The 27,018-nt window shown below is 41.1% G+C and overlaps 1 protein-coding gene across 2 annotated transcripts; it reads right to left on the bottom strand.

Annotated features, from left to right (window-relative positions):
- Positions 1-321: 321 nt before the first annotated feature.
- Positions 322-16,446, bottom strand: slc30a10.S (solute carrier family 30 member 10 S homeolog). Of its 2 annotated transcripts, none has more exons than XM_041564250.1 (4): positions 15,981-16,446; positions 3,867-3,950; positions 2,857-3,096; positions 322-1,306 (listed from the first exon to the last, which is right to left on the bottom strand). In XM_041564250.1, exons 1-4 carry the CDS (start codon positions 16,429-16,431, stop codon positions 819-821), a joined length of 1,263 nt encoding a protein of 420 aa, XP_041420184.1. In that variant the 5' UTR covers positions 16,432-16,446; the 3' UTR covers positions 322-818. The 2 variants fall into 2 exon arrangements, with proteins under 2 accessions (XP_041420184.1, XP_018120463.1); XM_018264974.2 differs by lacking the exon at positions 15,981-16,446 and adding an exon at positions 4,628-5,902.
- Between the last annotated feature and the right edge of the window lie 10,572 nt (positions 16,447-27,018).

Raw genomic sequence — 27,018 nt, 5'->3', positions numbered from 1 at the left:
CTCTCCTATTCATATTCCAGTCTCTTATTCATATCAATGCATGGTTGCTAGGGGAATTTTGACCCTAGCAACAGGATTGCTGAAACTGCAAACTGGAGAGCTGCTGAATAAGACTTTAAAGGGGTGGTTCGCCTTTAAGTTAACTTTTAGTATTTTATAAAAATGACCAATTCTAAGCAACTTTTCAATTGGGCTTCATTATTTATAGTTTTTAAATTATTTGCCGTCTTCTTCTGGCTCTTTGCAGTTTTCAAACGGGGGTCACTGACCCCATCTAAAAACAAATGCTCTGTAAGGCTACACATGTATTGTTATTGCTACTTTTAGTAAAAAATTAAAACCAATTGCAAATGGTCTCAGAGTATCACTCTCTACATCATACTAAAAGTTAACTAAAAGTTAACCCAAAGGTGAACAAACCCTTTAATATAGTAATATATTATTTAAACGCCTGGTTAATGAAGCCCCTGAAGTCAGTCTGCTCATGTCATGCAGTGAGTTGGTAGAGAAACATTATTCTATTCCATGAGTCAATAACCATTATACAAGATTGACTGATTCCTGTTGTCCCCAGGGCTTGTGCGACATGTTTATCTGGCCCCATAAAGCCTGTCTGACATGTTTTTCTGGCCCATTAACCTTTCACCTCGCATTCAACAGGAGCCTTAACAGTAAAAACACCTACAAAAATACATATATTTGCCCATACCATGTCCTGCCTTCAAGTCATGTGATGTCCAGATACTTAGTATAGAGCATTGACAGGACTGGTTGGGCTGAGTTCTTATTGGTCCATACAGCTGTATATATGATTATTGTTATAAATGAGTGGACTTCTGGGTTTCCTTCTCAACGGTGAAGCCGTTCTGCATTCCCTCCTTCATTTTCAGTCCAGCTTCTTCTTCGCACAAAGGTTCTACAGAAACCTGAGCATCAACATTGACCGCCAAGTCATTGCTCCTGTACCAAACTTGGGAGGATTTGCCCTTTTTCAGCGTCTTGCCGTCGATCTCGGAGTAGGGAACCAGTTCGCGGCTGCAGCAGAGATGGGTGTCGCATTTTTCGGAGATGCACGGCGCACTGCACGTCAGCGTCAGATCTTTCTCGTTGGGAAACTCGGCCTGGATGGTTACGGCGTGGATCCCCTCCTCGTGGAAGATTCTTCGGATCTCTTGGCTGGCAGTGGCGTGATTGCCGAAGTCCTGGAATTTGACATGGAGGGTGGCAATGTTCTTTCCGCTGGCGAGTTCCCAGATATGGATCTCATGGACGCTTTTTACCCCAGAAACTGAGGATAACCTTTGACCTGGAAAACATAAATAACATTTAATTGGAATATGGTACATAAAGCGTTCATATGATGAGCAAGTAGGACCACCTGCAGGAACAAGGCACATGTGGAGCCCTGTATTTAAAATGGCAGTACATCCCCTTGTTTAAAATGAGTGCAATAAACAGGGCTTGTGCTGAACACCATTTTTGCCCACCGCTTTAATTTTAAAAAAAAAATCTACGTTTTTGTTTTTGATCTAAAAAGGAAAAATGAGGCTCCTCCATGTTCGGTCCTTGCGAGGCAGATAATCATATTCTCCATGCACAAATAAAGCTCCTGCATAATGGGCTTCTGCTCATCCCAAAGTCAAAGGGATGGAAGGAGGGGTTTGTTTAAACAGAGCTCAGTATCTCTAGTTAAACTAAAACTGGCCATATATGATAAAATCTGTCCACCAACAGATTTTACTCTATTGGCTAATTAATGTATTTTGGTGATTGGTGGGTTTGAGGTATATATCTGGTATACCTGTGTGTGTTCTTGTACAGCCTATGATTAAGTGCATGAAACACGTAAGGCTATGTATGTCTATTTTGTGGCCTAAATAACGTTCTCAGTTCTTTTACAAGCCTGGCAGGTTTCCTCTCCTATTTCTGCTTAAAGGAAAACTATACCCCCAAAATGAATACTTAAGCAACAGATAGTTTATATCAAATTGAATGACATATTAAAGAATCTTACTAAACTGGAATATATATTTACATAAATATTGCCCTTTTACATCTCTTGCCTTGAACCACCATTTCGTGACTCTATCTGTGCTGTCTCAGAGATCACCTGACCAGAAATACTACAACACTAACTGTAACAGGAAGAAGTGAGGAAGCAAAAGGCAGAGCTCTGTCTGTTAATTGGCTCATGTGACCTTACATGTGGTTTGTATGTGTGCACAGTGAATCTTACGATCTCAGGGGGCGGCCCTTATTTTTTAAAATGGCAATTTTCTATTTATGATTACCCAATGGCACATACTACTAAAAAAAGTATATTATTATGATAATGGTTCATTTACATGAAGCAGGGTTTTACACATGAGCTGTTTTACTCAGTATCTTTTAATAGAGACCTACATTGTTTGGGGGGTATAGTTTTCCTTTAAATGGGGAAGTGTGTTCCCTGGCAGTCATGTGACTGTCTCACAGGGTTATTCCTACTAAATCAGCAGTCACTTGTCTGGCTGGGGAGTCTACATTTGCACACATTTATCATCATGCAGGGTTTGGGGACAGAGTAAAGATGACATAGGCTACAGAGCTTATGCGATCTGTATCGACAGCCAATCAGGTTTCTTTTTCAGCGGCCCTAAGCCCGTGGCATCATTTATTCTTTAAATCACGTGAGAGCGGGGTAATGTCCACATTAATGTATCTAAAAGTAGAATACAGATTTGTAAATAACATAAAATCAGATTCTGTTGTAGAAATTCATATTTATGTGATTTTTGATTAAAACCTTTGAAATGCTGTGGTAGAAGCAATAAAATGAGCTCCAGTGCCCGGAGGCAGGAGGGCAGCAGTACTTACCGATCTCTCCCACTTGGACTCCTTCAGGGACCATCTGAAGCAAGATGTTGGCCGTCTCTTTGATGAGCGGGAAGGCAGAGAAGAGGATGATGCCAACCATCACCACAGTCAGACTGGGGTCTATATAACACTGCCAGTTACAGGGGGCGTCCTTGGCCAAGGGGAGCACATAGAAAATGACGGCAGTTACCACCACCACCACTGAGCCCAAGGCATCGCCCATCACATGGAGCATAACACCTGCAAATACAGCAGAACGGAGTCAGAGGCAGTGAATTCATGAGTCGCATTGGACAGTGTTGCTCATTTATCAACACTGGGCAAATTTGCCCATGGGCAGTTACCTATAGCAACCTATCAGTGATTAGCTTTTTAAAGCCAGCTGCAAGTAAAACAATGACTGCAGCAATTTGATTGGTTGCCATGGGTTACTGCCCATGGGCAAATTTGCCCAGTGTTGATAAATGAGTGGTAACACACAGGCTTGTCTGACCTCCCTCCAGCCTCAGCAAAAATTCGGCAGCTACACTGTTACCACTGTAATTGTTTCATTAACTTTATATATCAACCTCATTTCTGTTCATCTTTCAGCCTGACAATCAGACTACTCCCTGGTTGCTAAGAAAAGTGAGGCCCTAGCAACCATGTGCCAATTCCAAAACTGGAATTGGTAAATAATTAAAAAGCAACAATAAGGTTTAGAAATTTGAACTTCTCCTATAGACTATAAGCAGCAATGTTAAACCCTTCATCGATACTGGCTATGGATTCTGAGAGATGTAGTCCAATAACAGCTGGAATCTGGACCAGTCCGAAATCATACGACACCCGCCTGCCTTTTTTTCTCCCCAGCAGCACTAAACCATAGCCACCTTGGTGCCAAAATGCTCATGTCTGCACCGGTTGTGCCCAATGGGGGGCTTTTCACCAGGTCTACCAGGCAGACCGGGGCATTTGGTTATTCTCCACCAGTTGTAACACCCAGCGTCCCACAATTTCAGCCCCCGTACCTCTAATATTCAGCGTCGCCGCTTTCTTCTCCTCCTGCTTCTTTTCTTCGCACTCTGCATCCCCCGGGGGGCTCATAGCATCACCTGTAGCCAAATAAGAGACGCTGTGTTGTGTATAAGTTCTACAAATAAAAGAGATATCAACATTTTTTTTTTACATGAAAATAGATTGAACAGTTGTGCCACTGAGAGAGCCAATCGGATTTGGGCAGCTGATGAACCAACTGCACTTGGCTTGGGGGCCGCAGTTCAATTGAGCATTATTGCTGATAACGACAGCTTCAAAGGCGGTTATGGGTAAACGCATGACCATAGAGCTAAGCCTATCATTAGACTTTTTGCTTGGACTCGGTTAGAATTGGAGAACAGAAAGGCATAAAATACGAACATGTCTTTAGAAGTTCAGGTACTACAAGGCAAAAACCCTGAGCATGATGGGAGATGCAGTCTGAAAACAGACTAAAAAAACAAACAGGATGCTGCACATGAATTACAACTCCCAACTCCCTTCCTATAGCCTAATGTGGTTTGCTGGGAGTTGTATGCCAGTGGGTCAAACAGATTTTCAGTTTAAAAGAACAACAATAATGGCGTCCACCTTAGGCTACTGATAATAATATACTGAGCCCCTAAAGCCAACCATATGTCTGACTTAAAATACACTCCCCAAATGTAACTGTAAGGCCCCCTGAGTCTAACCATATTGTTAAGTTGGAGCAGCACAGAACCCCAAAACCCTACTTTTTATAACTGAAGAGCACCTGCTTGGTTGTCCTCCTGTCCTTGCTGACCATCTGTTCTGTAGGGGGCGACACTGAGCTGGTGGTCGGAAGAGTTGGCGCGCTCTAGGTCACTCTTGCGTCCGCAGAAGAATCGCACACAAGCGCTATAGTCTTGGAAGACCAGCAGCCCCACAATGTTCACTAGCAGCCCCAGGGCCCCCACAATCAGAACCAGAGTGACTTTATCGATCCTCTGGGGTTGGGCCAGTCTCATCACCGCATCCACCAGGATGGTGAAACACAAGGCAGTGAGGAAGACGGCATTGCACAGGGCACCCACCACCTCAGCTCTGGGATAACCATATGTGGCCCTGGGGCCCCGGCTCTTGCGCCGAGAAATCTGAGAGGCTGTGATGCCCACACACAGGGAGATGAGGTCAGACAGCATGTTGAAGGAGTCCGAGATCAGGGCGATGGAGTTGCCAATGTAGCCGGACACCAGCTCTGCCACAAAGAAGACCACGGTCAGCACCAGCATGAAAATGAGCCGGCAAGTTTTGCCTGTGTAGCGCCCCATGGCTGGAGGGTGGGCAGGGGTGTCAGGGGTACAGAGGAAAGGTAAATATATATATATATATATATAGATATAGATATATATATATATATAGATATATATAGGGCCACAGTCTGTTTAAGCTGTGATAATAGAAGATCTTGCTGAAAAGATGATGGAGACCCTGGTTTAAAAAAAGTAAATACACCCCATGTAGAAGAGCAGGTGTTGTTGGAAGAGTAGGTGGGCTGCCTCAGCAGATGTGGAGGGGTCCCTCGAGGAGCAGGGCTGGAGGAGTAATACAGAAGACAAAAAATGTGATGGCAGAACTGAGTTCCTATGAGAGATCCGTGGTCCCGGCGCTGAAGTTCCGCGTGTGTCTCCTGTAGGGCTGGGGGCAGAGGAGCGAGTGCTGAGGGAGTAGAGGAGGCGGCGGCTTTATAAGGGGAGAGATAAGCAGAGCGCGCACTCAGCATTACATCATCCCACTCCCTGATGCTGCCGCTCTTTTTTTCCGATACACCGGCCGGCACGTAGGCTGCAAGTGTGTGTGTGTGAGAGAGAGACAGCAACATGTGACCTGCCGGGACCTCTGCGATTCTCTGCGATTGAAGCTGCAGCTCTGAGCCCCTCCTACTCCTCCCTCGTCAATGATCCATGTTGCGCCCCCTGCAGCGCCCCGCGTGTCCAGTCCAAGCTCCTCGGCCATATAGTTTTATTCTGGCCGGTTATTCTGCCCAAAAGCTGCTGGGGTGGGGGCAGGAATGATGGGGGGCAGGGCTGCCATTAGAAATCAGGGGCTGTACAAAAAATTTTCGGGGCCCCCAAGCCCCACCCAGATCCCGCCCACACCACAGTTAAAAGACCACACAGACATCAGCGCTAAAAAAGGTAAACCCCCTCCCCCCACACACACACAAGTTATAAAAAACTATTGATGTTCATGGGCCCCTTTATACGTTAAAAAAAACTGTGGTGCCAGGGCCCCCCATAAAAGTTGACTGTGGTGACCAGGGCCTCCCTTACAAGTAAAATAAAAGTTGGGGCTCCAGAGAAATTTTTTTAAAAAAACATTGGTGGCAGGGGGCTATAGAATATTCAAATAATACATTGGTGGCCAGGGGATTAAAAAAAATAAAAAAACACACATTGGTGTTCAGTAGAATTTAACTCGTGGCTTCAGGACTTCAGACGTCGGGTCTTTTCGCCGCTTCAGGACTTCAATTTCGGCTGTTTTCGTGACTTCGGGTCTTTTCGCTGCTTCAGGACTTCAATTTCAGCTGTTTCCGTGGCTTCGAGTCTTATCGCCGCTTCAGGACTTCATTTTCGGCTATTTTTGTGGCTTCGGGTCTTTTCGCCGCTTCAGGACTTCATTTTCGGCTATTTTTGTGGCTTTGGGTCTTTTCACCGCTTCGGGACTTTGGCTTTTCGGCTTTTCGGGACTTCGAAAGGAGGCGGCACGGCTTCAGCACTGTCAAGGGGGGCCGGGCTCTTTCAAAAAGTTCAGTTCAGTTCAGGAGAAATTGAGCACCGCACAATGGATTGCCGGATCGCCTTTTCTGAAGAGGAGCGCAAGCGGAGTTTTGGTAAGTTATTTCTTAATAAAGGCTGTGCAATTTTTAAAGTTTAATTCGTCTTGGTGTTTGTTTGTTTTTCGTGGTATACTAACGAATTTTTTAAAAATAATTTTTGATGTTACTGGTCCTTTTATAATGGAAGAATAGAGAATAGTAAGTAGATATAAAATACTAGGAGAATAAAGAGGTTGAGTGAGAAGAGGAGCAATAATAGTTTGGAAAGTGGGCTCACAGTTTAAGGTTTTCTGGTGGGCCCCTGGCATCCCAGCCCGACATCGGCCAAGAACTGTCTGAACACAGAAAGCCCATAAATAAATAACGGCATCTCCATTCCTTTCTGTTTCTGCTCATTGGTGGCGCATGTGGCACAGAAGCACATGTGGCTAACTAACAAGGCTGCCTCTATTGCAATATGTATAAAACAAGTAGCCTTTCTTTATATTGGAAATAATCAGCTTTTCCGTCACCTGCTATAAAGCTGACAGGGAATGCTGGGAGCTGTAGTTCTGAATTGCCTTTGCAGGGTTTAATCTCATTGCCTGACATATCATGTGACTCAATTCAGCAACCACATAATCCTCATGGGAAAAGGGATCAATAAGAACAACACTGTATTAATCCCAGTCCCATGATACACATATAACACATATAACATTGTCTCACATGAGTATTTATCTCGTATCCTTATCAGGTGAGTGCAGGGGAGGGCGCAGCCCCAGTATAGTACAGTACAGGAGAATCACGTGCAGCGAGTCAGGCCCCTAATGCTTTCTGCTGCTGCCACTGAGAGAAGGGCCAGAGAGGCTGGAAATAACCAAGTTCCCTGTATCTGATAATTGTATTGCTCAGTAAAGCCAAGCAAGCGACTTGCCAGTTTTGATGTCAATTTGTCTCCATTGTCAGCCGACAGTTGGATCATACTGTGGGACAGGTGAGAACTACTGGGAGAGGACCATCCCGTCCAATAGAAATCTGCAAAATTTTTCAGCCAGAGATTGGCCAATCAAAACAGGCCAATAAGGGACCTACTCTGGATACGTAAGGGTTAGCGATGGGCGAATTTATTAGCCTGGCATAGATTCGTGGAGAATCTCTGCGTTTCGACGCCCGCAAAGGTTTTTGCGAAACTGCGACTAAATATTTGCTGCGGCAAAAAAAATTTGTCGCGTGTCGAAACCGGTGCGCGCATAAAAAATTGTCGCGCATCAAAATTATTTGGACGCCCATTGACTTTAATGCATTTGGACAAAATAGTCGCGTATATAAAAATTGTCACGCGTCAAAATTGTCACGCGTCAAAATTATTTGGATGCTCCTTGACTTCAATGCGTTTCGCGAATTTTTAGAAAAATTTGCAAAACGCATTGAAGTCAGTGGACATCAAAATAATTTTGACACGTGACAATTTTGACGCGAGCAACAATTTTTATATACGCGACTATTTTGTCCAAATGCATTAAAGGGACAGATTCACCCATCACTAGTAAGGGTTAAAGGAGTGGTTCACCTGTAAGTTGATTTTTAGTATGTTATAGAATGCTAAGAAACTTTTCAATTGGTCTTCGTTTTTTTATTTGTTATAGTTTTTGAATTATTTGCCTTCTTCTTGTCACTGACCCCATCTAAAAAAACAAATGCTCCGTAAGGCTACACATTTATAGTTATTGCTACTTTCTATTACTGCTCTTTCTATTCTATTCCCCCCCCCTATTTATATTCCTGTGTCTTACTTTAATCGGTGCATGGTTGCTAGGGTAGTTTGTACCCTAGCAACCAGATTGCTGAAATTGCAAACGGGAGCGTTGCTGAATAAAAGGCTAAATAACTCAAAACCCCAAACAATAAAAAAAAATGAAAACCAATTGCAAATTATCTTAGAATATAACTCTCTACACAGGGTCGGACTGGACATAGGGGGGCCCACCGGGGTACTAACCTCGGGGCCCCTGAGCGCATTCACAAATGTTGGCATGCAATCCGACGCGTGTTCCGGCGTGCATGCGCAATCGTTAGCGCACACACCGGCGCACGTTCTGGCGTGTATGCGCAATCGCTGGTGTGCATGCGCTACCGGTGCCAACATTTATTTTATTTGGGGGACATGGAGATTGGGGGAGGGGTGCTGGGTCGTCGGGGGCCCATGAGGGCCGGGGCCTACCGTTTTTTTTCCTGGTGTCCCGCCGGCCCAGTCCGACGCTGTCTCTACATCATACTAAAGGTGAACAACCCCTTTAAGGAGATGCAGCGCAGGAGGGGTGTGGTTCCCTTCAGTCACCTTGTCACATGATACAATTAGCTGCTTTGTAGAACTACAACTCTCATACTCCCATTTATCCTTCTGTTGTCAGTGGGTCATGGAACTGATAGAAAGTGTTACTGCCCCCATCTTGCCCTACTATCATAATTTTAGCCAATATTTCAGTTGCACAGGTGTGCGCATTATAATCCCATGTGCATTAGGCTGCTCCTTCAGTGCCCTCTACAGGGGTTCTGCGGAACTGCATTATCTTGCAATACAAAGTACACACTTTTTAAGGGGTTGTTCACCTTTGAGTTAACATTTAGGGTAGGACTAAATGGACGTTTTCATCGCGATCCGACGCGCTGCAACAAAACGCATGCGACAAAAATAAGGTAAGGGAATGCATTGTCACATGGTGTTGCAGCATTGATCCGACCCTTGCATGCAGCATCTGCGACACCAGGTGACAATGCATTCCCTTTCCTTATTTTTGTCGCATGCGATAGGATCGCGCCGAAAATGTCCATGTAGTCCTACCCTTAGAATGATATAGAGAGTGAAATTCTGAGACCATTTGCAATTGGTTTTCATTTTTTATTATTTGTGGTTTTTGAGTTATTTAGCTTTTTATTCAGCAGCTCTCCAGTTTGTAATTTCAGCAATCTGGCTGCTAGGGTCCAAATTACCCTAGCAACCATGCATTGATTTGAATAAGAGACTGGAATATGAACAGGAGAGGTCTAAATAGAAACATGAGTACTAAAACGTAGCAATGACAGTACATTTGTAGCCTTTCAGAGCATTTGTTTTTTAGAAGGGGACAGTGATGCTCATTTGAGAAAAAGGCAAATAACTATAAAACTATTAAAAAATAAATAATTTGCAAATGGTTTTAATTTTTTTATTATTTGTGGTTTTGAGTTATTTAGCTTTTTATTCAGCAGCTTTCCTGTTTGCAATTTCAGCAATCTGGTTGCTAGGGTCCAAATTACCCTAGCAACCATGCATTGATTTGAATAAGAGACTGGAATATGAATAGGAGAGACCTGAATAGAAAGATGACTAATACAAAATTAACAATAACAATACATGTGTAGCCTTACAGAGCATTTGTTTTTAGATTTGTTTTAGACCCCCTTTTGAAAGTTGGAAAGCATCAGAAGATAAAGACGAATAATTAAAAAACTATAACAATTTTAAAAAATGAAGACCAATGGAAAAGTTGCTTAGAATTGGACATTATAAAACATACTAAGAGTTAACGTAAAGGCAAACCACCCATTTAAGGGCTCTTACACACGGCCGTTCCGAGCGCAGGAATAGACGCAAGTCATGATTTGAAATGGGGCTGTACTCACTCAGGCGCGTGTAGGCGCCGAACGCAGGTTCAGACGCAACATGCTGCATTTTTCCTGCGTTCGGCGCCTACACGCGCCTGAGTGAGTACAGCCCCATTTCAAATCATGACTTGCGTCTATTCCTGCGCTCCCCTGCGGCTGAACGCCAAAAAACGGAACGCAGGGGAGCGCAGGTCGGAACGGCCGTGTGTAAGAGCCCTAAAGCTTTCCTGCAAATCTGGCCGCACAAACTAGAGCCAACCTGTAGCCAATTAGAACATCTGACCAATCACAAAGCTTAAATAGACCTGTAGCCAATTTGTCTTGAAGTAAGAATCTCTAGTAGGGCCAATGGTGTATGAAAAGAGTTGGACAGCACCAGCGTTCTAGTACAGACCCATAAATCCAGAATTCAGATATCAGGAATATATTGGATAAATATACAAATAAAAACATATAAAAAGGCTCCCTGACATTCTACCATGGGTGCATTCAGGTAGGAAGGTAGGACGATGTATCTGCTGAGATTAAAAGTAGGATCTGGCATTCCAAGAACCCAGAGGCCCAAATAGCCCCCCCCCCGGCCCAATAAATAGTGACAGCAGCCCCTTTGGGATTTGCCAGAGCCTACAAATTATTAGTCCGACTACCTTGTTAAAAAGTACATCAGCTCTATGTAACGAAAGGAAAAGAATGGCAAACTGTGGCTTGTTTCTAGGCACCCTTTTCATAGTTACAGATCCATATACAGTAGTATGTATAGCAGCAGGGGGAACTGTAGAAAAAGCAGAACTTGCAACTACTGGGGGTGGACTGGAAGAATTAAGGGCACAGTGGGGATTTTGACTGATAAGCAAATTCAATATGAGTTTATAAAAAATGTCTTATTCTCAAAGTTTTATAGGCCCTAACTAGCGATGGGCGAATTTCTCCTGTTTCGCTTTGCCGCTAAATTCGCGAATTTCCAGCGAAAATCGGGAAACAGCAAAAAATTCTGAAAAAAATTGTGAAACTCGAAACTCGTCAATTTTTGGATGTGCCCCCGAAAAGTCACTTGCATCAATTTTGACGCCGGCATTAAAGTCAATGGGCATCCGAATAGTGTTGACGCGCAGCGCTTTTGACGCAAGCGATTTTTCAGACGCACGTCGAAATTCGCCGGCGGCAAAACATTCACCCATCACTAGCCCTAACATGATTTTGCTATAGGGCCAAGTAACCATTTTATTTTAGCTTTAGCTAATGCTCCCTATTGAACAAGTGATGTCCTGAGGGTTGGACTGGGCCGGCGATACACCAGGAAAAAACCCAGTGGGCCCCTGGCTCTTGTGGGCCCCGCTCAGGGCCGGGAAAAGTGCAGGTATAGTGGAAGCATTTGATTGGATTGATGTAAATAACAGTATGTACACTAGGTGGCGCTCATTTCCTGAATGTTACAAATAACTGAAACAATTTAAATACCAGCTGTAAGTGCACTAAGCATGGAGGGAACAGGTCAAGAGTTAGGGCTCTTACAGACGAGTGTTTTTACCTGCGCTCCCCTGCGTTGCGCTTTGTTATGTTCAGCCGCAGGGGAGCGCAGGAGTAGACGCACTCAATTATTGTCAATGGGGTTGTACTCACACAGACGCATGTAAGCGACAAACGCAGGTTGGGATGCAGCATGTTGCATTTTACCTGCGTTTGGCGCTTACATGCGTCTGTGTGAATACAGCCCCATTGACAATAATACAGTGCGTCTACTCCTGCGCTCCCCTGCTAAAAAAAACGCTCGTCTGTAAGAGCCCTAACTCTTCCCCAGGTGGAAAATAAGATCCATATAATAACCCAGGAGCTGAGAAGTTTTTAGCATATATTGCCGCTCTGTATAAAGATGTCATTAACCCTTGGCTACCTGGGACACAGAATTCAAACAGATCTCAAAATACCAGACTTACAATCAGCTAACACCTCTGCCTCATTTTGCCACTTTTTGATGGAATTTTATTTTCCAGCTCATAATCAGTCAGAGACAGGCAGGATTCACCGAAACAGGTTATTTTGAGTGTCGGCAGCAGTCGCCATACAGAAAAGGCATCAGCCCAGAGTCTTATTTTAAAGACCTTATGTGCTTTGTAGTTTTATGGTATAAGCAGGGACGGATTTCCCTTTGCAGCACCTCTAGGCCACATGGTCCTAGTGCCTGCCTATCTGAGAGCCTAACGATGTGCTGCCCCTAAAATTTAGCTGCCTTAAGCCTGGGCCTAGGTGTAAAATTGAATACGTTTTCAAAACTCCCAAATATGACAAAGACACACGTGTCCAGTAATTGGGTTAGCAGCTCATTGCACCCACCCCCTTGACTATACAGGTGATTGAGTAAGGGCTCTTACACATGAGCGTTTTTACCTGCGCTCCCCTGCGTTCCGTTTTTCGGCGTTCAGCCGCAGGGGAGCGCAGGAATAGACGCATTTAATTATTTCAAATGGGGCTGTACTCACACAGGCGCATGTAGGCGCCGAACGCAGGTTGAGACGCAACATGCTGCATTTTTCCTGCGTTCGGCACCTACATGCGCCTGTGTGAGTACAGCCCCATTTGAAATAATTAAATGCGTCTATTCCTGCGCTCCCCTGCGGCTGAACGCCGAAAAACGGAACGCAGGGGAGCGCAGGTAAAAACGCTCATGTGTAAGAGCCCTAAGAGACAACAATAGCCTTTAGGGCAGAGACACACGGTCAGATTCGGGGAGATCAGTCACCCAGCGACAAATTTCCTCTGCCGACACTGGTGATAATCAGAGGGGTCAGCACTAATTAGGGCATGAACGTGGAAGTTGCAGGTCAGCCATAAGAAATAAGTTAAAAAAATAAAATAAATAATAAGTGCAATGACTTTCTGATTGATCCTTATGGTAAGTCTATGGGGCAAATTCACTAAGACGCGAAGCGCCGAACGCTAGCGTTAGTTCGCTAGCGTTTGGCATTTTCGTTACTGCGCAAATTCACTAACGAACGCTGGCGTAGTTTCGCTAGTGTTACTTCGCACCCTTACGCCTGGCGAAGTTTCGCTAGCGACGTAACTACGCAAATTCACTAACGCGCGCAGTGTACTGAACGCTACCTTTTATGCTAGACTTCCTTCGCCACCTCAGACCTGGCGAAGCGCAATAGAGTAGATAGGGATTGTTTCAAAAAAAGTCAAAATTTTTTCTAAGTCCCAAAAAACGCTGGCGTGTTTTCTACATTATGGGTGATAGGCTGAAAAAGATCGAAAAAATTTTAGGGGCTCCCCTCCTTCCCCCCTACATTTCCTGACTCATGGCAACTTACCTAGACAGTGGGCACATGTGTAGGGCAAAATAAATTTTTTATTTGATGTTTTGAAGGTTTTCTAGGCATTTGTAGTGCTGATACGTATTCCTCCATTGAAATTTGAATTTGGCGCCATATGCAAATTAGCCTTCGCTAGCGTAACTTCACTTTACTTAGCGAATCAACGCTAGCGCAACTTCGCAACCTTACGCTACCCCTGAGCGCAACTTCGGATTTTAGTGAATTTGCGAAGCGCTGGCGAAACGACGCCTGGCGAAGTGTGGCGAAGTGCGGCGAAGTTGCGCCTGGCGCAACTACGAATCTTAGTGAATTTGCCCCTATAGGAGAAACTTACAATCACCCCAGATGCTAGTGCTAAAGGGCTTAGGGGAGCAAATTCACGTCTTGCACCTTTTAGTAAATGACCCCCTTCTGGGTATAGTCCTTCACCTGTTCCAACATGAGGCCGGCTTTCTATTACTGCTTTTTATGCTACTAACTTAAAGGGGAACTCCATCCCTATAGTGAATAGAGTCAAATACAGTTTTGCAGAGAGAAAGAATTGCGTTTAAAATTTAATTTAGTGCCTTAAATAAGGAAATGGAAAGTTTCTTCAATTTATTTCTATTACAGTGAAATGTCAATATGACATCCCCTGATTATAAGTTTGTCAATATTATAAACCGTCTTTTTGTGGTTCCACCGGGGCCGGAATTAGGGGTAGGCAGAAGGGGCATGTGCCGAGGGTGCAAAACTTGGGGGGCGATAGGTACGTACTTTATATGTAGCCTTCCTCTAGTCTGGGCATTTGTCCCTATATCACCCACAAGTTGAATAACTCCCCGCACCGCTTGAAACAAGCCAGGTTACCTAGGATGTCTGGACGGCTTGGGTCGGTGCTGGGTGCCACCAATAAATAATGCATATTGCATTACCTTGATTTTATATTTTCTTGGATTTTACACCATTTCATTGGTCCCTTGAAAAATGTAAAACGGTTTTATTGTATTTGGGTGGAGTTCCCCTTTGATGCAAGTACCAGAGACCCTCAGGGCCCACCAACCAAAGTTAATAATCTTAATTTCCCAGCCCTCAATTCTAAAGTAGAAATTTACTGCTAGCAACAGTGAAACACCTCCATATGGAATATGCCAATGTAAGGTCGGGGGAACCCACTATGTTGTTAGTTTTGTTACCAATCCAGCATGAAATTAAAGTGACCAAGCGATGTTTGTAAATGTGTTTTATTGAAACTGATCTGTACATTGAGCTAAATCCATCAATACAAAAGAATATTTACAGTGCAGAACGGACGAGTAGAGCGACCAACCCAAACGTACTTCCCACCAGGGAAACCCCAATTACTGTGGAATAACATCAACATTCCATCGAGAACGGTATGCTCTGTGATTAGATTCTGTTTCTTAGTGCAGAATGGTTTGAACTTTAGAGTCAATATAAAGGGCAGGGGAAACCTTGGCTCAGTACAATAGACTCGGGCTTGAGATAAGGCAACAGCACCTGTGACGGAGCAGATCAGAGTTCCGTCTGCCGGCTATCGAGATTTCACAATGGCACGATTAAATAATTAAGGGTTCTGTTAAAATTACAGTGACGTGTTACGCAGGGACCAAATTCCTCTCTCTTTTAGGAGATAAATTACAGTAATCGGTAACAATGTCCAAAAATGAGAAATGTCCAAAAGATTTGTAAAGTTACTCAGAATTAGTTACTCAGTTTTAGACTGCTAGGAAATTCAAAATCAAAAGCATTCTGAGTAACTTTACAAGACTTTTCTATTTGGGTTTGCATTCCCTTTAAATATCTGAGGAATAGGAGCCGCAGAATAACCGAGACCCTAGTAAAAGAACGGTTCCGAGTGATACAAAAGGAGTCGGCTAAAAGGTTGAAGTGAAATGGGAATTACTGGAGCGTTCAGACCTCAAGAATGGATACCGAGCCTGTGAGCTTCCATTACAAACTCATAGATAATAAAACATAGAGCATCACAAGTCTGTACTCCAATTCAACGTCTTGCTTGTATAAGTACTTAGGTACCAGAGAGTGTCATCTTCATGTGTCCATATGTACTCCATAGTTACTGGAGAGGCTCTGAGGCAACACACATTCAAGTAAGTCAAAAGATGGGTCTCCATATCAAGGGGACCACATGAACGTTTTGTTGATCTGTAACAACCCATAGTCCCAATTCTATTCACCAGCAAACCAAAGCCTACTTTCCCTTTCGGACAACATGCCATTCTGATTAACAGGTTTCATATAAAAAGGTTTGGGATTTTTTTTGGGCCAAGGTAAAGTCAATAAAGGCATTTAAAGTCATTACTGCTGCTTCTTTAATTATTCACTGCATAAAGTTCATGATCATTTACCTGTCTCTAGGTCTTCGGCGTTATCTGGTATTTTTGGGAAGCAGCAGTCCATGAATATGAGATAGTTGAGCACGTTGATGGCCAGCCCAACTATCCCGGCAATGAGAACCAACAGGGCATTCTCTGTCTTTTCTGGGCCGATGTATCTCTTGATGGCTTCAATGAGGATGCTGAACATGAGGGCGGCAGCAAAGATGGAATTTCCGAAGGCCCCGACTGCATCGGCTCGCAGGAACCCAAAGGTGCTTCTTTTGTGCCATTGTACGCGGCTAAGTCGCACTCCTACCAAGCCAATGAGCATGGAAATAAGATGGGACAGTACCGCAAAGGCATCAGAGGAGAGCGAAAGGGAGTTTCCTATATACCCAATGGCCAGTTCGGCTATAAAGAGGAAAAAACTCACAACGCACATAAAAATGAGTCGTGCGGCTCTACCAGTATAGCGAGACATGGCTCTGCTCTTCTCTGCTGCCTGTGCAGGGACTGAATGCTCTGCAAAGCTACAGCCTGGAAGCACCTTTTATGTTTCCTAATCTCTGGCTAGAATGTTAGGAAATTGTTTTACAGCACCATAAAATAATCACTTTTCCAGAAAGGGCAATCTGCGAGAATGTATGGCCAGGGCCACGCCAAGCACAGCCCGTCAATCTCTTATGGGACAGTTTGGTTTGTGTAATAAACTATTGTGGATCATAAGCTGAAATAGTTACAGAAAGGTAAACAACCGACACCTCTATGGGAAAGGGCATGTCCTGTGGCATAAACAAACTCCTTGATATTTATACTCATTAACTGGACTTAATGCCTTAATAAAATGTAAGCATGGTATCACTGGATGAAACAGGTGAGCTTTTAAAGATTTACATCGTTTTTACAATTACATTGGGTTGACCAGTTTCAGCTTCTGAATACAGCAAATCTATTGTAGGGCTCCTTTTTCTATGAATGCCTGACTTTAATTTGTAGGAGTCAATGGCATTCAGCCCACTCTAGAAATAGTTCTTCTCTAGCAAGTGGAGGTGGGTACCCAAACCAAATAGGAGAGCTGGAGACAAGATTTAGAATATGGTTGTGTTGGGGAGCCCAAGAATAGGAATAGCCGGGGTTCATGCTATAGGGCCGTCTTGTGGACTGTAGCAGAATTATAGTGTGACAGACTGGGGAGGGCTGCACCCCAGAAAGAGAAACCACATGAGCAATTGGCTCTGGTAAGCTCTGGACGATCACAGCTGGAGGCACAATAAGGGGGTTTTGAAGTCTTGTGACAGAGCTATCCCAAGCTGAATACCTAAAGAGATTATGACCGTGCTATGTGAAGACTCTAGAAGATAACACTAGAGTTGAATGGATTTTGGGGGCATTCTGACTGCTGCTTACGTCAGACAGAAAACAACAATGTGCCTTGAACACAAATAGTGGTGACTGGTGAACCTCTGCTCAGAACTCTGGTTTAAGTATTTCTGGGAGTAGGTCCATATTTCTGCCTTATGTGCTTCATTGAGTACTATGGGTGACAGGCAGAGAGAGGTTTTGACCCCACTATTTACCAACTGTTGGCAGTAGGAGTCAATACAGCCCATTTGATATTTGGGTCTGAACTACATTGTAATTTGCCCTTAAGTGCTGGTATGGTGTAAAGGCTATTGTTTGTATAAAATACATCTATGTAGGGTATTAGAGAGATAGCTGAGCAAAATAATTAGGCTCATTTTGTTACCCTGCTAGGACGGGCTTTGGATAAGGCGGCTATTTAAAGGGGAACTCCACAAAAACATAACTTAAGCTTTTTGAAAAGTAAATGTAATTTCAAGCAACTTTGCAATATACATCAAATAAAAAATATGCAGACTTCATGATTTGTAATGGTTTCTAACAGTTCCCTAAGCCTAGCCCCCTGCTCTCCTGCTGATCTCTCTGACTACTTTGCTGAGCTGGCTGACTACTGTTACTTTGTATCAACAGCCATCTGTCCTCAGCCTGCATCCTCTATGGCATTTATTCATACTTTTTGAAGAAACAGGTAACCGTGATGGGTATATTAGGGGTTTCTGTGTTATGTGGGCCTCTTTATCAAATTTTGGTTTGGAAGCCGGAGTTCTCCTTTAAGATGCATTTTCCCTTTCTTAGAATAAGTGGGACAATCGGTTGGTGTATTTCTGGAACCCACTAGGGGGTGTCACTGCACCATAAAGTACTTGACACCCAGTCTTCCCTAGTGCTGCTTTATTGCTTCAAAGGAAATGTCTGATTTGAGTGAAGATTTCGCTCTTACTGGATTGAGAATGATATCTAAAAGCAGAAGATGGATCTATACAAACACTGAAGATTTTCACAGACCTGTGACAAAATGACTGAGTTTGTGACACAATGTGGTTTTCGTAGCAATATCACTTTTGTAGGTACAGAGAAGAATTAATTGTTTAGGAGAACACAGAATTGATCTTTTTCAAAACTGATTTCGTGCTGCAGACATTTGGCTTCACACACACACATTTTATCTTGTTATTGTCTTTCTAACAGTAAGGGGCAGATTTATCAAAGGTCGAAGTTAAAAAAACTTTGAATTCAAAAAGACCAACCGAATGGAGGTCGAAGTTTTTTGGGGTCGAAGTGGGCCGAATCGTATGATCGTACTTCGATTTGAAGTTTTTTTAACTTCGACCTTCGATCTCCCAAACTCCCCCAATTGCCTCCATACAGGTTGTAGGAGGTCCCCCATAGGCTAAAACAGCACTTCGGCAGCTTTTAGGTGGCAATTGGTCGAAGTCGAAGTTTTAAAGAGACAGTACTTCAAAAAAATTCGACCTTCGAATTTCAAAGTTTTTTCAAATTCGAATAGAAGTTGGACTATTCCCTAGTCAAAGTACACAAAAAAATAGCTCGAAATTTCGAAGTTTTTCAATTCGAAACTTCACCTCGACCTTTGATAAATCTGCCCCTAAAACTGCAAAGCACTTATAGTAAAAATATAAAAAAGAATTGAAAGAATGCCAGAACAAAGAAATTTTTTCCAACAGAGATCAAACACAATTATCTAAGTATAATTTCGAAATGTGAACCACTTAAAGGAAAACTATACCCCCAAAATGAACACTTAAGCAACACATAGTTTATATCAAATTGAATGACATATTAAAGAATCTTACCAAACTGGAATATATATTTACATAAATATTGCCCTTTTACATCTCCTGCCTCAGAGATCACCTGACCAGAAATACTACAACACTAACTGTAACAGGAAGAAGTGAGGAAGCAAAAGGCAGAACTCTGTCTGTTAATTGGCTCATGTGACCTTACATGTGGTTTGTATGTGTGCACAGTGAATCTTACGATCTCAGGGGGCGGCCCTTATTTTTTAAAATGGCAATTTTCTATTTATGATTACCCAATGGCACATACTACTAAAAAAGTATATTATTATGATAATGGTTCATTTACATGAAGCAGGGTTTTACACATGAGCTGTTTTACTCAGTATCTTTTAATAGAGACCTACATTGTTTGGGGGGTATAGTTTTCCTTTAAACGTTAACTAATAATTATATTAATAATTAATTTAAACCAAAACAAGATATAAACCGAAATAAAAGATAAAACAGTCATCAAAAACAGATTCCCATTACAATTATTCATAATTTTTTTGTTATTTCAATTGAAAGGGCTGACACAACTATTATTATGAAGTTAAAATACCTAAGCATAAAAACTGTACCCCTTTATTTTTGTTTTTGTTTTATTGCATTCATTTTCTTTTAATTTTTTGAAACGGGTGAGCATTTTTAAATCAATTGCTCTAAATAACAATAAGTAAAAGAGAATTTACGGCACATTAATCTTATTTATTCATTGGCAGCAACAACATCCATTTTCCATTAAACTTGGTGTGACCGATTACACTTTATTGTAATGCCATTAAATTGAGCAATTACTTGTATTTGTAATATGAGAGAGCAAGCTATAGGAGAGAAATCTGGATATAGGTTCAGTTAAAAGCTTGGTGATTCGTGCTGACATTGTGTTTCCCATATTTAATGAATGTTATGACATTCGGTATGAAAGATTGAGAATGCAGCAATCAGAAGGTATTACACTTTCTTATTGTCCTAAATGCAAGTCAAAGAATGCTTCTCTGTTTCATTATGGGGGTTATTTACTAAACTCCGAATGCAAAAATCTTATTTTTAAAATTTTAGATTTTTTTTTTTTTTAATAAAATCTGACTTTTAAAAATCACAAATTTTTCTAAATTTATTAAACCCCGAGGATGGAAAAATCTCAGACCTGTCGAGGTTGCATATAAGTCAATGGGAGAAGTCCCAATGATTGTTTGATGTGCGCTGGGTTTTGTGCAATACCCCAAAGTTTTCGGGCAAAAAAGCATCAGAAATCGGAGTTTTCGGTGAAAATTGGGATTTTTTCCCGCAAAGTAAATTTTCGGGAAAATTGAATAATAAATAAGCATAAAAACCCAGGCGGAGTTCGTAGCAGAAAATGTTGAGATAAAATCAGACTTTGATAAATAACCCCCTATGTGTGGGAATGCCCTTTTTATCTCTGAATTATGGAGTAAACTTGAAAATTTCCTAAATGAAAAACTGAACATTGACCTTGAGTTATCTCATGAATTTGCACTGCTTGATTATCAAGTAACTTCTTCTGCTATTTATATTCCGAAGATAAAATATTGGAGTAAGTATAAATATTTTATACATCTGGCCATTGCAGTTACCCGTAAATTTAGTTTTTTATATTGGATTCAGGAAACTTTCCCTGATTTAAAAGTTATTTTATCCTATCTTAGGTCTCTCTGTATGGATGAAGCAATAGGATTTAGATATGGTAACATTGGCTTTAGAGAAAATTTTCTAAAACTTTGGTCTCCCTACTTTAAAATTCTGGAGTCTGGGGGATAGCGTTTTTATGGAGAAGTTCATGTATAATTCTGACGAAAACTCTTTTCTACATACCCATTGTAGTTCCATTGATGATGTGATAATTCTGTCCATCAACTTGGTAAACGTTTTGTTTGTTTGGTCGGTAGAGAGGAAGATCTTATTTTATATAACTTTATTTTTCTCGATGACTTTTTGTTTAAAGTCGACATTTGATGATTTATTTGTATTGGATTGTTATATAATAATTCTTTTATTATGTAAACTGATAAACTTGATTGTGAGTTATTGCTTTGCTGTTTTTGCTCTTACTGTCTATTTAAAATACCAATAAACATAATTGGAAAAGAAAGAAAGAGAATGCAGCAAAATGAAGGACAATTGTGGAGATTCATGGGAAAAGGATGGGTCTGAATAAGTTAAACAGTTATATTTCCAACAAACACGTTCTACTGGTTCTACTGGTTGATCAATAAATTTTCACCACTGGTCAAATTTCTTTTTTCCTATTTTTAAAAGGTTTCTGAAACTTCTTGCCACTTTCTGCAAAATTAAAAATGTATCAATGTTTTCCCCCCTTTCCCTATGAATTTTTCTCCAAAAAGCTTTTGCCAGTTTTATGTAGCAAATGTTTTCGTAGCCTATGGGCTAAGAACATCCAATTTTATATATACAGAATATATATATATATATATATATACATATATATATATATACATATATATATATATACATATATATATATATATACATATATATATATACATATATATATATATACATATATACATATATACATATATATATATATATATATATATATATATATATATATATATATATATATATATATATATATATATATATATATAGACTGTCCATGGTGATGGCACTCACAGGATTTTCACAACAAAGTCAGTATGAATAAAAAGTTTATTCATACTGACTTTATTGTCAGTCTATGATATATATATATATATATATATATATATATATATATATATATATACAGTTGTGTTCAGAATAATAACAGTGTGTTTAAAAAGTGAATAAAGCTCAAAATCCTTCTAATAGCTTTATTTCCATACACACAAATGCATTGGGAACACTGCACATTCTATTCCAAATCAAAACATGAAGAAAAATGTATCAAATTTGTTATTCTTTTACAGAAAGTGAAGAAAAAGGGAATATTAGGCTGTTCCAAATATAGTGTCTGCATTCTTATTTACAATCTCAAACATTCACTGAATAAACTGAAACCTGTTTCAAGATTTTGCTTTCCTTTGAATGACTGAACTAATATTGAGTTGTACAATCAGTGTTTCTGAGAACTGCTGCACATCTGTGTTACATGGAGTCCACCAACTTCCAACAACCTCTTACATTCCACAATTCTTCTGCATTTCTTGCTTTTGCCTCAAAAACACAATTTTTGATGTCAACCGACAAGTTTTCTCTTGGATTAAAGGGATACTGTCATGGGGGAAAAAAAATTCTCAAAATGCAATCAGTTAATAGTGCTGCTCCAGCAGAATTCTGCACTGAAATTCATTTTCTAAAAAGAGCAAACAGATTTTTTTTTACATTTAATTTTGAAATCTGACATGGGGCTAGACATAGGGGCAGATTTATCACGGGTCAAATTTCGAAGTGGAAAATACTTCGAAATCCGACCATCGAATTGGATTTTTTTTTAATCGAATTGGACGTTTTCGGTCGAACGAAAATCGTACGATTGTACGATGAAATCCTTCGAATCGAACGATTCGAACGATTTCAACGATCGATCAAACGATTTTCCTTCGACTTCAAAAAACTTAGAAAACTGCTCTAGAAGGTCCCCATAGGCTAACATAGCACTTCGGCAGGTTTAATTTGGCAAAGTATTGAAGTCGAAGTTTTTTTAAAGAGACAGTACTTCTATTATCGAATGGTTGAATATTCGAACTATTTTACTTTGAATCGAATTCGAAGTCGAAGTCGTAGTATCCTATTCGATGGTCGAAGTATCCAAAAAATTACTTCGAATTTCGAATATTTTTACTTTCCCTCAAATTCACCCCCAGTCATGTGACTTGTGCTCTGATAAACTTCCGTCACTCTGCAAGGAGTGATATCACCCCATTTCTCCCCCCCCTCTCAGCACCCCAACAACAGAACAATGGAAAGGTAACCAGATAGCAGCTCCCTAACACAAGATAACAGCTCCCTGGCAGGTCTAAGAACAGCACTCAATAGTAAAATCCAGGTCCCACCGAGACACATTCAGTTACATTGAGTAGGATAAACAACAGCCTGCCAGAAAGCAGTTCCATCCTAAAATGCTGGCTCTTTCTGAAATCACATGACCAGGCAAAATGACCTGATATGCACCTACACACCAATATTACAACAAAAAAAATACACTTTCCGGTTCAGGAATGACATTTTATATTGTAGAGTGAATTATTTGCAGTGTAAAGAGTATAAATTAGAAATAAAAATGACATCATAAAATTAATGACAGAATCCCTTGGGCTGGCCACTCTATAACGTCAATCTTGTTGGTCTGGAACCAAGATGTTGCTCAGTTACTGGTGTGTTTGGGGTTGTTGTTTTGTTGAAACCCCCATTTCAAGGACATTTCCTCTTCAGCATAAGGCAACATGAGCTCTTCAAGTATTTTGATGTATTGAAACGGATCCATGATCCCTGGTATGTGATAAATAGGCCCAACACCATAGTATGAGAAACATCCCCATATCATGATACTTGTGCCCCGGCTTCTCTCTGTACTGTGACTTGAATTCAGTGTTTGTGGGTCATCTGACAAACTGTCTGTGGCCCCTAGTCCCAAAAAGAACAATCTTGCTTTCATCAGTCCACAAAATATTACGCCATTTCTTATAAGGCCAGTCAATGTGTTCTTCAAATTGTAAGCTCTTCAGCACGTCTTTTTTTCAACAATGGAACTTTGCGGGGGCTTCTTGCCAACAGCTTGGCTTCACATAGGCGTCTTCTAATTGTAACAGTATCACAGGTAACTTTACTCCTTCTTTCATCTTCCTGGAGCCGATTATTGGCTGACTCTTTGCCATTTGGCTATTCTTCTATCCATTCTAATGGTTGTTTTCTGTTTTCTTCCACATCTTTTAGGTTTTGGTGCCATTTTAAAGCATTTGAGATCATTTTAGCTTAGAAGCCTATCATTTTCTGTGTTCTTTATATGTTTTCCCCTCTCCAATCAACATTTTAATCAAAGTACTCTATTCTTCTGAACAATGTCTGGAACGAGCCATTTTACTCAGATTTTCAGAGAGAAATACACTATAACCAGCAGCACAACATTCGCTCCTTCCTTCCTTAAATAAGAGCTGGAATTCACACCTGTATTTTCACAATGATTGAATGACGTCACTTATTAAACTCCACACTGCTGTTATTTGGAACAAGCTATTATTATTCTGAACGCTGCTATTATTATTTGGAACAAGCCTCAATTAATGATTTAATGACACAGAATCAGAAGCATGACATGACTGTTAGGGCTGTTGGGTTTCTATTACTCTACTCCACCTACTAGTAAATTATTGGCCATGTAGAAATATAATTTCTACCAAAAACAGTGATTGATCAGGTTAGTGATGCCGGGCTGCTATTATTCTGAACACAACTTTATATGGGAAAACGACATACTATTATCCAGCATTACCTACTAGAGATGGGCGAATGTTTTTGCCTTGTTTCGCCCATAGACTTGTATGGCGTTGTGCCACAAAAAAAAAAGACCCTCGTCAAAAACATTTTGCCGTGCGTCAAAATTTTTTTGACGCCAATAGACTTTAATGGGTGTCGCCGACATTTTTGACGAAACAAAACAGGTCAAATTCATCCATCCCTATTACCTACAAGTCAGCATTTCTATCTGTAATTAACGATACCTCTGTACTTCTCCGAGTGCCTCTGACTGCTCGGGCAACACACTGTCTATCAGTTTGAAGATTAATTTTCTTATCTCTCAGACCAACCTTGACATCATTTGATCCCTGTATGTCACTAGAGATGCATTTTGCTTTATTTGAGGTTATATAATTATTCTAAATATGTTATTATTTGCCAAACATGTTTCTAATTGGTCATATACACATCAGATTATGTTTATCCTTGGCTTGTCATATCTGCATAGATTCAATAAATGTTGTTGCATGAGGGTCACACATCTAGTGGAGCATATTAAATAAACTGGGGACAGCTGTGGTTTCTGCGTTATATACAGTAGAACCCCCATTTTACATCCCCTGATTTTAAGTTTCCCCTCATTTTACATTGTTGTTTTGTGGTCCCACCTATATATTACGCATAATACATTTCCCTGATTTTACATTTTCCTGGATTTTACATCATTTTTTTCTGGTCTCCTGAAAAACGTAAAATGGCAGTTCTACCGTAGTAGTAATACATTTAAAATAACTAAGTGCTAGTTTGACCACAAAGCGGACTGTGCTTCAGAATGCTTAGGGTTAGGATTGTCCAGTGCTTGGGGTTTACTGCATGACTGCAATGCAACCTCAGTGTGGTAGGGGCAAGTATGAAAGATAGGGGTATTATGATTTTGCAAGCTAATTAATTTGAGGAGTAATGATCAGGGCAGAGAGAGAAACGCTCAAAGACATGAGGCTTGTGAAGTCAGCAAAGTTGCCATTTATTTATGCCTTTTGTACAAATGTTGGTTCCTTATCAGTCAGGACACCAATGGGCACTATATACTCCCCAACAGCCACTTTGTTTGGGGCTGCTCTTAGGTGGTAAGGAAGGGTGGAAGGAGTTTGTGTGAAGAGGACACCATCTGCATGAGAGCTGGAAGTGAAAACCAAATGGCACCAGTGGTCTGTACTGCATCATACTGATGAGGTGGGGAGGAGGTACAACCTGCAAGTGGGACATTGAAGAAACAGTAATAGAAATAAAATCTTAAAGATTTGATATGAAGCTGATGGCCATGTGCTCACAGGATTCAGATAGATCAAGTGTTGGGTGAAGAGGAACAGCCATGTGGCAATAAAGAGCACCCTTCCTAGATTAAGGGAGGTGGTAGATAAAGATTTAATGAATAATTTACCCCTATACTGCAAAACATAAGGATATTAGAACTCACTAAGAAGTTCCATCACCATTTAAAGTCACAAAACAGCAGGCTAAGTGATTTTATACAGATCATGGAACTCCCAAGTAACTTCTAATATTCCTCATTATCAACGGGGGGGTTCATATCTTGTATATTACATACATTTCAGTGAGTTGTGTGATACAAAAAAAGCATCATTAAGCACCAATTATAACTGATGACATCACCCTGCAATGCCTATAAAATTATATTTTAGAAGTATTCTTTGCTTTTGCATATTATAAATCTTAGGGGCCCTATTTCTAAATGGTTTATAGAGCTTTTAAAGGTTAAGTTCTAAGTTAAGGTGGCCATACAGTTTAAGATGAAGTCGGCAAGCACTCAGTGTCACCCGTAAGTTAAAAAGATGAACTTTATTTCAACAGATTAAAAACATTAAACGTCCTGACGCGCATCACGCCTCTGACTACGCATCGTGGATGTGAAACGCGTCAGGACGTTTGGTGTTTTAAATCTGTTGAAATAAAGTTCATGTTTTTAATTTACGCGTGACACGGAGTGCTGCCTTCATCTTCAATTGTATCTCACCTTCAGCTACGGGTTTGGGGCGACGCACCCGGGCCACTCGCTTCACTTGGTGAGTGCTTTTCCCCTTCATTACTGACATGCATTTTTGAGTACCTGTGAGCCCAGAAGCATGGGACTTGAGTTTGTACACCCGGGTCATCGTTGATCAAGGGTGAGCGATCCACGCTTAACAGTTCATATATTCGACCACTTTTTTTGTATTAGTTTAGATGAGCATGGTTCCTCAAATGAGGATGCTTTAATGGTAGCGATCAATTTTGACATATGAGGAACAACACCGAGACTAATTGGCTTGAAGGTGGCCATACGCTATAAGATCCGATTGGTCGCCAAAAGAGCGGATCTTTCCTCCGATGTGCCCACCAAAGGCAGGATAAATTCAGACTAATCCCATGGGCCAAACAATCCCATTACAACGATGGGGATAGATGCCCACAGTCCTTGATCA

The sequence above is a fragment of the Xenopus laevis genome, chromosome 5S (assembly GCF_017654675.1).
Source record: "Xenopus laevis strain J_2021 chromosome 5S, Xenopus_laevis_v10.1, whole genome shotgun sequence".
Classification (NCBI taxonomy): Eukaryota; Metazoa; Chordata; class Amphibia; order Anura; family Pipidae; genus Xenopus; species Xenopus laevis.
Note: the sequence above shows the minus strand (reverse complement) of the source record. Positions and strands in the feature narration are given on the sequence as shown.

What these genes read in the sequence shown, in the direction of transcription:
- slc30a10.S (XM_018264974.2), bottom strand. Translation starts at nt 5,165, where the DNA reads ATGGGGCGCTACACAGGCAAAACTTGCCGGCTCATTTTCATGCTGGTG. An exon ending in GGCGACGCTGAATATTAGAG is followed by an intron (nt 3,097 to 3,866) that starts GTACGGGGGCTG and finishes CTGTATTTGCAG; the next exon opens with GTGTTATGCTCCATGTGATG. An exon ending in AGTCCAAGTGGGAGAGATCG is followed by an intron (nt 1,307 to 2,856) that starts GTAAGTACTGCT and finishes TATGTTTTCCAG; the next exon opens with GTCAAAGGTTATCCTCAGTT.